We start from the raw sequence: 11,336 nt of genomic DNA, 5'->3' as shown, positions 1-11,336 counted from the left end.
TCTAATTTTCATTCAAGCGTGCACGTGGCGCAACAAGGCAGAGATAGATGATGGAAGGCACGCGAAGAAGACAAGACGGGTGCGCACCCCGCAGAAAATTCAGTAAAGTCTATTGCATTACCTTGATCTCATCTCGTGCTTGTCCCTTACTTACATACTTATAATTTCATTTTCTTAGCCCAGTGAATCAGACGAGGACATGGACATGGACATGGGACAAGACAACACAGGATCTATTGCAAAGGCGCATTGGCACTTAGAAGGAAAACAAAGGCACATTGGCGCTTAGGAGAAAAGAAAAACAAACAAAGGTGCATCTACTTAAGGGAGTCATTGATCTGCCTCTCCAATTCAGCCCACTCGTTGGACATAGCGAAAAATTTGTTGGAATAGTTGAGGAGGTCCGCCTGTTGGGTGCATGCATACTGGCAGATCTGGAGAGTGGAAGTGCGCAGATGCACATTTTCCTCCTTCAAACATGCAGCCTCTGCGCAAGCCTCTTTCAACTCCACCTCTGGATCCTTGAACTTGTCCTTTCCCTTAGGCGCAGAACCAGATGCCAAAGGACCAACAGCGCACACAGGAATATTGCGCGAGGCGTGCACGACCTTTTCCTCCACAGTACGCTCTCCAACTATCTCCACATCCATCTCAGACTCCTCAGATTCTTCTTCATCGTTGACAGCAATGGAGGAAGCGGTCTCCTTTGCAGACTCAGCAATGGGACACTTAGGCAATGGCTTGCGCAGGCGCGCCTTAGGCGCCTCTGTATTGTTGCGCTTAGCTAATCCACTGCAATCAGTGGCACACACCAACAAAATATAAGAGGCGCGATGTAGAAACAACAATACTGTGAGGAACAAATGATGCTCCTGACTGTATCTAAAAAAAATGTTGTAGGTCGTGCATTGCCTAGTCTGCTTGCTTGAGATGGCAAGCACGTTCGAACCTTAAGGGGAAGCGAGTGCAGTGAAGATCTCAAGGTACCTGCTGAAGCGAGGCGTGAGAAAGCGCAGGTGCGCGCAAGGCACGAAGGCGCGGGAACGCGCGCACGTGCTGCGTGAAGCACGGGAAAGTGTGTGCACGTATGTGGAAACAATAGAGAGGTTAGACTTAAGTGATAATATGATGCAAGATAAGAGAAGAGAGATGTGAAGTGTAGACAAAATGGATTTCTACTATGTTCTACTAAGTAGTAAGTGGGTGCAAAGTTAAGTCAAATAAAAGTAAAGTAAAGTGAGGTAAGGTAAAAAGGTGAGGAGTAGTATGTACTGCTGGCGCTTATATAGCGCGCCTAAGCACTGTAATGTGGAGCTGAAGCGCTACCGAGTAGGTATGTAGAGATATATATAAGTAAGGGTCCATGATAAAAATAAGGTGGAATAATATACAATGAGAGAAACAGAAATATATGCACTAGAGAACTTGGAGGACAGTTGATGGATGCATCTGGATGGCTGGTGCTATAGGGCGCTCAAGCGCAGGAAAGTGCGCTGTAGAAACTACAATACAGAGAGGAACAAAAGAGGCTCCTAACTGTATCTAAAAAATGTTGTAGGTTGAGTGTTGCCTAGTCTGCGTTACTTGAGGAGACAAGTGCGTTCGACCCTAAAGGGGAAGTGAGTGCTGCCAGGATCTAGAAGTGTGCGCTGAAGCGAAGCACGAGAAAGCGCAGGTGCGCGCAAGGCGCGGGAACATGCGCGCGTGCGGAAATGAGAAGGAGTAAGCTTAAGTGAGGATATGATGTAAGATAAGAGAAGAGAGGTGCCAAGTGCAGACAGATAGATTCTCAACTATGATTTTCTAGGTAGTAAGTAGTAGGTAAAGTTAGAGGTCAAGTTCAGTGGTAAAAAGTAGTTTTGAAAGTAAGTTGTACTATGTACTGCTGGCGCTTATATAGCGCGCCTAAGTGCGGTCATGCGGAGCCAAAGCGCTACCGAGTAGGTATGTAAAGATATATATAAGTAAGGGTCCATTATAAAAATAGAGGTGGAATGATATGCTAATAAAAGAAATGGAAATATACGCACTAGAGGGCTTGGTGGACAGTGGATGGATGCTTCTGGATGGCTGGTGCTATAGGGTGCTCAAGTGCGGGAACGCGCGCGCGCGCGCATATACATTGCGAAGCACAGGAAAGCTGCGCCTCATATAGGAATAGCTGTGGACAGTACACAGAGTGGTGCTGCGAGTTTGTGCTGTATACTCCCTAGTGGGAATTGCCATATCATGCCATGAGAGGCATGATTCTCTACAGCACACGCATATACATCGCGAAGCATGCGAATGGTGCGCGCATGGCGCACATTGTGCGGGAAAGCTGCGCCTCATATAGGGATAGCTGCGGGTAGTGCACGGAGTGACACTACAAGTTCGTGCTATGTACTCCTTGGTGGCAACTTCCATATCACGCCATGAGAGGCATGAGTCTCTACAGTGACTTACAGAAAGTGCAGGCACACTTGGACACATCACAAGGAGGGCAGCGGCAGCCAGGTGCGCCTCCCCAATCTATGTCCTTGGTGATGCAAGCACCACAGCGCCATGCCTTGACCACAGACATGCGCCCGACATGAGGCTAGCGCAGCCAAACACGTTAGTAGAATAGCGCGATAGCAGGAAACAGAATGCGCACCTGTTTACTGGCATCAGTACCAGACGGGTCAGTGGCGCGCATCTCGACCTCAGGTGTGCCACTTGCTTGGGAGGCGCCTCAGGAACTGCCTCTACCACCTTCACCTTCCATCCCTTCACAATCGCCTCAACATCCTTGCAAGTCTTCCACCCCTGCCTCAGGAACTTAGAGCTCTTGTCATCCAAATCGAGCACAACGCCCAATTCACCTGCGCACACGGAACATCCATTCAAGGTGGTCTAGAACCATTAAATCCCAAAGAGATCAGACAAGTAAGCACACTCACCAGGACAGAGTGCCACTCACACAACAACATCTCTTGATCCTCGAGGAGCTCCGGCTTGAGATCAGGCACCGACATCACACAGCCCTCCAAGGAGACCAGGATAGAGGCCCAAGCAGTGGAGAGGCGATTGGTATTGGACTCCGCACTAGCATCAGCCATAGGCGCGTCCTCATGTGGTCCTTGCACCACAGGCTCAGGCTCAGCGGATGGAGAAGAGTTCAGCATAGTGATGTTGAAGGGGGCCATGATGAGATTGATAAGAAGGAAGTCAAGAGATCGCGAGAATGCATCCATCTTCTTATCAACATCTCCCCCGATTACATCATCGATGCTCGCGATTATCAAAGGATGACCCTACTCTCGCAATCACCTGATCCCTGTCTATCACCACTTCCCTAAGTTCCAAGATCCCACGCTATAGCACTGAGTGGGGACCTCAGAATGTAAGTCTGCAGGAGATGTAGAGACTCGTGCGTCTCAATGCCGAGTATGCGGCCCTTATCCACACATTCCTATGTGATCCAGCTCTAATCCAAAAGGACCAGTCTAGCGCGCCTTACCTGCGCTTGCACGCGCATTCGTGCACCTCCTCCTAGGTCTTCGCACTACTGTCCATCCATTCGTCCCATGTCCTTGCTGATTCGCTGGTGCGTTATTCTTATCTCTTTCATTGAACTAACAAAATCTTTGGTCCGGCGTCCACATTTACTTATAGAAATGAAAGCTGTGACGACTGTGATGTTGATGAGTACGATACCCTTGACTACAAGAACTAGATCTACGGTTAGTAAAGCTCTTTGACATGGCCTACATGATACTAGTGACACTAGCCTATGATCAACCACAAACACTATCACAGAAAGTATCAACTAGTGCTATCCTGGGTGTCTCGTATTCACAAATACATATATGTAAATATATTCACGGCGGACAATCCATGCGACTTGGAAGCGCCTATACTAGTTATCCATCCCTACTTGAAAACCCTGACTGCCAACGATGGCAAAGTTTGAACTCAGACAATCATATGGCTGACTCTTGTTCGCTCGCTCTACTCGCAACCGCGGACTCGGAATACTCTCTCGTACGTCTTCATACTATCTCGAGTCATCAAATTGAAACAGCAGAATTCGTACGGAAGTAGTGTTGCCCAACTTCGTTTGTGCCGAATAGAGCGGAGCCTCGCTTGAAAGGAGAGCTCTCGGATAGTAGGTTATGCTGACTACTTGAATTCCCGAAATAGATTTGAGCTTGTCACTGAACTTCGCGTAAAGGTGAACTTTCCTAGGTCGTCATTTTCCTGGCAACATCTAACTGCTCACTGTCAGTCAAACTGCACCAAACAGTGTAGCCGAAGGGTACTATTTGAGTCGCAATCATGCTCCTTCCTCGCCCCAATTACTTCCACCTGCCATGTCTGAGGCGCAGGAATCTCAGTGCAGTCAACGTCGTAAATCAGTCGATGCCCTTCAACTGGGTCCCAGGAAAAGACCGTGGGTATCTCTATCTGCAGAAATTAATTGCCACTGATGATCACAATCTTATTACAGGAGCGCAACTGACCCGTTGGTACACTATGGCCGTCATTTTGGGCGAACAATCCACGCTCTCTGCAACTTTCAAGCCCTTCTTACGAATGGAATTTTACGGATGGGAGAATTGGCCGAGATTCCAGAGGAAAACTTTACCGCAGAGTACGTCACTTTTCTGCAGAGTTGTACGCATCAAATTCAACCTTTTAAGGGAACGGCGCGAGCATCGTATCTTTCAAGAGCTCCTCAAATCTGTGGCAGGGCTGGAAGAACGCCTGATGCAAGGCGGAGATGATGAAGTTGACGCTGTCGCTGAGTTGGCAAGTATCTCGGTTTTCTACGTCTTCAACTTAGCCTCTCATTTTACATATCATAAGTTCACCAAAGGTGCATCTGGCGCAAGGGGTGACGATACTAAGAGCCTCAAAGGCAGCGTCCTCGACTGGATTACTCCTAAGGGGCAGAGTCTTGTTCCTCCTCTTGCTCGCAACGTGAAAATCGATCGTGGTTTCCATCACGAACGGACAGGTGCCTTGCTTTGTCCAGCTGGCCTCGACTGGTCTAATGCAGAGTGGGTATCTCATATGTCTGTTTCCTTGACGTACATACTAAAGAAATACAGGACAAAAACTAAGCTACGAAATGGCGAGATTATCGTGACCGGAGATCAGTGGCCATTGTTTCTGTACGCTGACTATCATTACGACCCCGAGGATCCATGGAATGGTCTGTTACGAAGTGCCTTATTAGTTTCTGTACGATACGAAACTTCGCGATGTTTTTTTTTTCATTCTAACTAAAGTCACAGGCATATAAACACGTTTTCACGTCCCCCAGCTCCGTGGATAAAGAACCAAAGGCCACTCGTTCAGGTAATGCTCGGATTCATGGGATGACCAGAGTTACTCTACCCTCCATTGCATACATTGCAACACAGGTGTGTCTATGCTCGCATCCGTACATCTATACTGAGTATACATTTCAGGTCCGTTTTTCGCTAACCTCATCTCCCGTGTTCTCGCGTACGGACACGGTCACTGACTCGGAAAGGTTCTACAACTCCATTTTGGAGGTGTTCGAAGACCCGGATGAGAAACAAGAGGTAGATGACCTAGTTGTCTGGTGGAATAGGTGATTGAAAACTCGACATCTCTATTCTGAGGATACTCATGTTTTTAGGCAAATTTTCCCTTCGTACTCGAGCGCCCAGCGTCCTCTCGTGAAGAACAGTGCGTTGGCGAGGATTCGGGAGAAGCGAGCACGAATGAAAGAGCCGGGTTCAGTCCCTGATGGTAGTAGCGGCAGTATGTAGCAGAAATCCAGCACATAATAGTTGATTGTACCTAGCCAGAGAATCTATGTTCTGCTACAACAAACGATCGTGCATATGTGAGTAGCTTGAGACAAACACCGCAGAAATGATTGTACCCAGCATCGGACTGAAACTGTATGGATATGTTTTTACCAACAGTAGCAGTCCGTGCATCTTGGTCAATACATTATCTGCATTATACAACAGATGCAGCATACATCATTTTGAGATTCTTGTCCCAAATTTACCAGTAAGGTGATGCTAGACAACGAGTAGTGAATACTGTGCTGATCAGACACAACCTCCGTCTGTTTGATGTCATTTGTGTGAGTCACAAAGACAGTGATTCATTATATTTATATATACTAATGTTGGTGAAGCATCACAATTGCAAAGGACCGGCACACCTTTATGATACTATGTCTGTTTGATGTCGTTCCGTCTGTTTGATGTCATTTGTATGAGTCACAAAGATAGTCATTCATTATATTTATAGATACTAATGTCGGTGAAGCATCACACAGTCATTCATTATATTTATATATACTAATGTTGGTGAGGCATCACAATTGCAAAGGACCGGCACACCTTTATGATACTATGTCTGTTTGATGTCATTTGTGTGAGTCACAAAGATAGTCATTCATTATATTTATATATACTAATGTTGGTGAAGCATCACAATTGCAAAGGACCGGCACACCTTTATAATACTATGTCTGTTTGATGTCGTTTGTGTGAATCATAAAAAAAGCCGTCCATTATATATGTAGATATATGTAGATACTAGTGTTGGTGACCGCATCATAATTGCCTAATGCACATATATGGCAGTCGGTGTATCAAGCTTGACAGTGAAGTTTCATCCCTGCATATCTTGCGAGTTCTGCCATGTCCATCCTACCATGTAAAGCTTGACAATGGGACCTATCATTATTGCACTTATTGTAGCAATTTTACTTATGATAATTCTTTATATATCTATACAATTTCGTCATTGAATGTCTGATGATATGCAGGTAATAACCCCTTTCACAAGACGCTTGATTCGTTCGATTACGATGCACATTAAAACACTCACACACTATCAGGATGCTTTATTTTAGCGTCTGATAGCTCGAGGACAGCGAGCTCAATTGAATTGTGTCGTTGGGTGAAAGTCACGCTGAATAAAACATCCTGATGCTCTCGACACAGCATAGGTACTGTCCACCAGTGTCTCGGTAATGGCACGCAACTGTGCACGTATATATTGTCGTTGACTGTATCTTATTTGAATGGATCAAGCGATACATGAGTACACCAGGCAAACCGAGTGCTGTTGCGTGCCTCTAGAAAGAAATCATGCATCCTTCGTAGTCTCAGGCGACATAATCACACTACCCGGCGACCCCATCATCATCGCGCCTTCATCAATATTCCACCCTGCTTCCTTCATGCACCCCATGAAACGAGAGAACTCCTTTTTAAGGGTCTCGTGTGTCGAGAGCACCATGTCCTCGATTTCACTGGGACGCATATGCTGGGTACTCCACATCGCAGCTATTTCTAGCGCATGCAGCCAAGCACGTAACTGGTCCAGGGATCCGTATCCTTCTTTAAAAGAGACCAAGATACACGGTCCGCTTCGCCCCCACGATCGAGACTCTGCCACAAAGAGAACGTACGGTTCTTCCTGGAAGTACTGGAGCATCTTGAGAACGTGCGATGTGTTGCAGCTTGTCATAGCGTACTGCACTGATACGCCTAGTGAGCAGTATCCGATGACTCGGTCGGCGACTGCATCGCGGATGCGGCTGGGAATATCTAGAATTATCTCTCGGTTCGATACATCTCTTGGGGTCAAACAGACAGAACGTCCGTCTGCTCTTCCTTTTGGGTTGCGGAATGTACTCCAAAGGATACTAGACCGCTGCCTATTAAACGATCGGAGTACGACACTGCGCACCGCAAGGTAATTAGCTAAAAGATGGCCAAAGACGAGAAAGAAAAGGGCGGTGTAAATTGAGATGCCGGTCGTGATATAAGGAACGATGAGCGTTCCGAGCTGTAGATATTGCCCGAGTCAGCTATAACCATTACTCACAAGCTCAAAGGGTTTAATTTACCAAGACACCTGTCAACGCAACCACAGTTGATCTGCTCGCGTTTTTAGCGTTCAATTCGCCTACGTCACCTTTGCCGTTCACGGGTGAAGCGAAGTGGTCTGTAAGTGCTGCTTTTGATCCGCCTGCTACGAGACTGCAGAGAGATCTCATAGCTCCGCTCATACACAACGCTGCAATTTGGAGAGTCGAGCCTGAAGGGATATATGGAGATGTGGCAGATAGGGATATGCTGGTGAAATATGGGGATATAGTGTCTAAAACGATAGAGGTGTCATTGATGACGTCTGCGAGGAAGCGGAATGTTTTGGTTTCGGGGTATAGCGAGGTACCGAAGTAATAGGCGCCTATTATAGCTGGAGAGACGTTGTCAATGGCTGCGGAGTAGACAGGAAAAACTTACTTGTGAACCGCGAACAGACATCTTTCAGAACTGATAAAAGGAGCGCCTGAGTTGCTGATGCTGATGCGTTGCCCACTCCAAAACCTGTACCACCGAACTGAACTCAATTTGCATCTCCATTAAGGAGCGAGTATACCTTCGAGCGCGCCTCTGGAAGCCAGTAAACCTGACAAAGAACTGCAAAATTCCTGCACGTCATTGTACATTTGATAGCTGGGACGAAGGTATGGTCATGTTTGAGACCATGGCGCTCACGCAGCAGCAGAGGCTACTGACTGTAGATAATCTGCGTGCATTTACATGAGGAAGAGCTTGGATGGAATGTTATGTTGAGGTGCTTACCAGGAGTGACAGTGTTTGGATATCCAGCTGGGAGAAATATCGCTGAGATGCTACGTCCTAGGGCTTGCAAGGGTTTTTCATTGAAAAGTCGGTTTCGGGAAGTATCGGTGGTACGTGCAGTCTGTTGCGAAGCTGTGGGATGAGATAGGACTGGGATGCTTGTTATCGTGCGTACCTTCTTGGCTGGGATATCGGTACTATGTCCAATGGTGGTGTAGAATATACGTCCGGTTTCATCCCTTTCTGCGACGACTGAACTACTGGCTGTCATTTTGTGGCACGGGGCAGTTTGATGACAACGCGGCTGGCAACCAGCTGGTTAGAATACGCTACTGACTAACTCTGACTTTGTTTAGTTGGAATTTGTAGAGCTGCAAGCTGCGTTTAGATGTATTTGAATTTGGGCTCAATGACCTTCTCGCGAGTTGGAGGCTGTTGGAGGCAAGAGAATTGTGGGACTTCTGCAGACGCTTAAGTTGACACACCTGTTTTGACCGTTTGAATCAAGCTTGATTCAAACGGGCATAACAGGCGTCTACACAGTGCAGGGTACAGTAATAGTGCTGTAGAGTACTGCGCTCTAATCTTTGAGATCATGAACAAGGTCTTGGGACGACCTTCTTCCTTTTATTTGGTCTCTCTGATAATATGTATGGCCGAGAAAAGGTCATCCCTCCGCTGGGTCCGACTAAAAACCAGTTTACAAATTCCGTTGCTATCGACAGCCCCACACGACTAGCACAAACTATAAGTCCTGCTCATTATCTTCTGGGCGGCTCGCCATCGATATTAATATATTGGGCTGTAGCATCACAGGAATCAGACCAATGAGGTGAGTTGTTAGTGCCATTTTGATGAAAATATGCGCTATGCTAAATCCATCGTGCAATTGATGAGGTCTTACTAGGATGCTGTCCAAGGATGGGACTCCGCAGTGGGGTGTGCAACTGCGCATGCGGCGACCAATCCCCGGAGCAAGGATTCGGGCGAATTGAAGAAAGTACTGCATCGGATCAAACAGTGAACGTCGAGGGGTGTGCATTTGCAGCTCAAGGTGAGTTGACTAGTAATTTGTGGCATTAACTTCCTTTCTAACTTGTATGATGGCGTGCCAACTTAATCTAGGGATGTGTCGTACTCTCCACATCAACTATGTATATTCAATCAGGCTGTGACAATTGATGCAAATCGAGTATGATGCGCCTTGTATCAGTTCTGTACTTACCGTTTGACGACATCCTTATCATACGAATAGCCGATGATCGAGGTGGAGGACTAGAAGGTGTGCAGAAGGTTGCACATACTCAGGACACGGAGGAGCAGGGACGTTGAAAGGTGTGCTTGAAGAAGTCGTATAGATGAGTCATCTGTCTGCTTCATTTGAACCTCCTTTGTTTTACATTCCAACGAAAGCACACCTTGTTGAACGACCTCGGAGGTGCTATCACATTCAGGCCTACGACACGGAGACTGCTGATGCCCATCGAGAGCCATTGAGATAGCAAGCTTTTCCCAAGGTCACATCACACCTAGGCCGTTGTCAGACAAGTCGTACATCATGCACCGGGTTTCATTTGATTCAGCGTAGAGGGGTGTGCATTGGGCAGCTGTGTGACCGGGGTGAGTCATCATACAATTAGGAACCCTGGGATATAGACACTGCTGAGGCTCCTCGATCAGGCCTACGTTTCACAACATTAGCCGGTTCAGTTTGAAGAACAACAAGTCAGGCTTCTTGCGATCATAACGGTGTGCCTGAGCTTTCTTTTTCTATGTCCTATCTTAGCGCTGTCTTAATCCGAGGATGGCACTGTATCTTCACCATACATCAAATCATGGATTCTCAACCAGGGTATATCTGGCTATGCAAACTAATGTAGGTCACCGGCGCAGCTCAGCTGCTATGTCTCTAGCTGCGCAAATTGATGCATCTACATTGCAGATTGAAGATTTTGCGCCCGCCATTTTTGGCATTTCTGATACGAAAGTTACAGTGTTCAAGTATTCCGCCCATACAACTGCTTCATAACCAAGACCTACGCTGAGCGCCTGGATAGAGTTCATCTTTCTTCATGTGAAAATATCTACTTCGGCCAATCAGAGCAGGAACGGTCATCCTCCGATCTCATTTTGATGATCCAAGCACTGAACGGTGGTATAAGTAGCGCAAAGGTTATCGTCATACGTCCACCAAGCACCCGCACCCATTCTCTACCAATATGACCATAGTCTTAAACGATCCCACTTGGTGGCCAAACATTAATGCAAATCGTATTCAAAGCTATTTTGTAGGTTCGTACAGAGTAGTCAGATTTGATGCTACCAATGCCTCAACCTAACCTTGACTGCGTTCTCTCAGTTGCCGCCGTTGTTGGAGTAACATATGATTGGGGTGAGCATGATAATATTAAAGGGCTGCTGATATCTTACAAGTATTTTCAGCACTTGCATTCGGACAAGAGGTATGTCAAAGATATGACCGGAGCAGCCATCTCTCTAAGAATGGTTTATAGATTGAACTGGTCTGGGTAAGTAGACTCTCATGTCAGAGGAGCACGATGAAAATACACTTGATTACAGATGCAACGCTGGTCCCTAATGACAGTTCTGTATCTTAGTGTATGTGGCTCGCCTGTCATGGTTGCCATGTGGTGCTGACTTGTAAGTATCCTAGGTGCGCTACCTTGGAATCGTATATGCTGCGTATGTTCGGAAGGTTGA

The 11,336-nt window shown here is 46.7% G+C and overlaps 1 protein-coding gene across 1 annotated transcript; it reads right to left on the bottom strand.

Annotated features, from left to right (window-relative positions):
* Positions 1-6,811: 6,811 nt before the first annotated feature.
* Positions 6,812-9,124, bottom strand: F5891DRAFT_1121988 (vitamin B6 photo-protection and homoeostasis-domain-containing protein). Its single transcript, XM_041363843.1, has 7 exons — positions 8,791-9,124; positions 8,616-8,736; positions 8,550-8,559; positions 8,410-8,486; positions 8,274-8,357; positions 7,874-8,226; positions 6,812-7,812 (listed from the first exon to the last, which is right to left on the bottom strand). Exons 1-7 carry the CDS (start codon positions 8,884-8,886, stop codon positions 7,108-7,110), a joined length of 1,446 nt encoding a protein of 481 aa, XP_041216291.1. The 5' UTR covers positions 8,887-9,124; the 3' UTR covers positions 6,812-7,107.
* Between the last annotated feature and the right edge of the window lie 2,212 nt (positions 9,125-11,336).

The sequence above is a fragment of the Suillus fuscotomentosus genome (assembly GCF_016647785.1).
Source record: "Suillus fuscotomentosus strain FC203 chromosome Unknown F5891scaffold_394, whole genome shotgun sequence".
Lineage (NCBI taxonomy): Eukaryota > Fungi > Basidiomycota > Agaricomycetes > Boletales > Suillaceae > Suillus > Suillus fuscotomentosus.
Note: the sequence above shows the minus strand (reverse complement) of the source record. Positions and strands in the feature narration are given on the sequence as shown.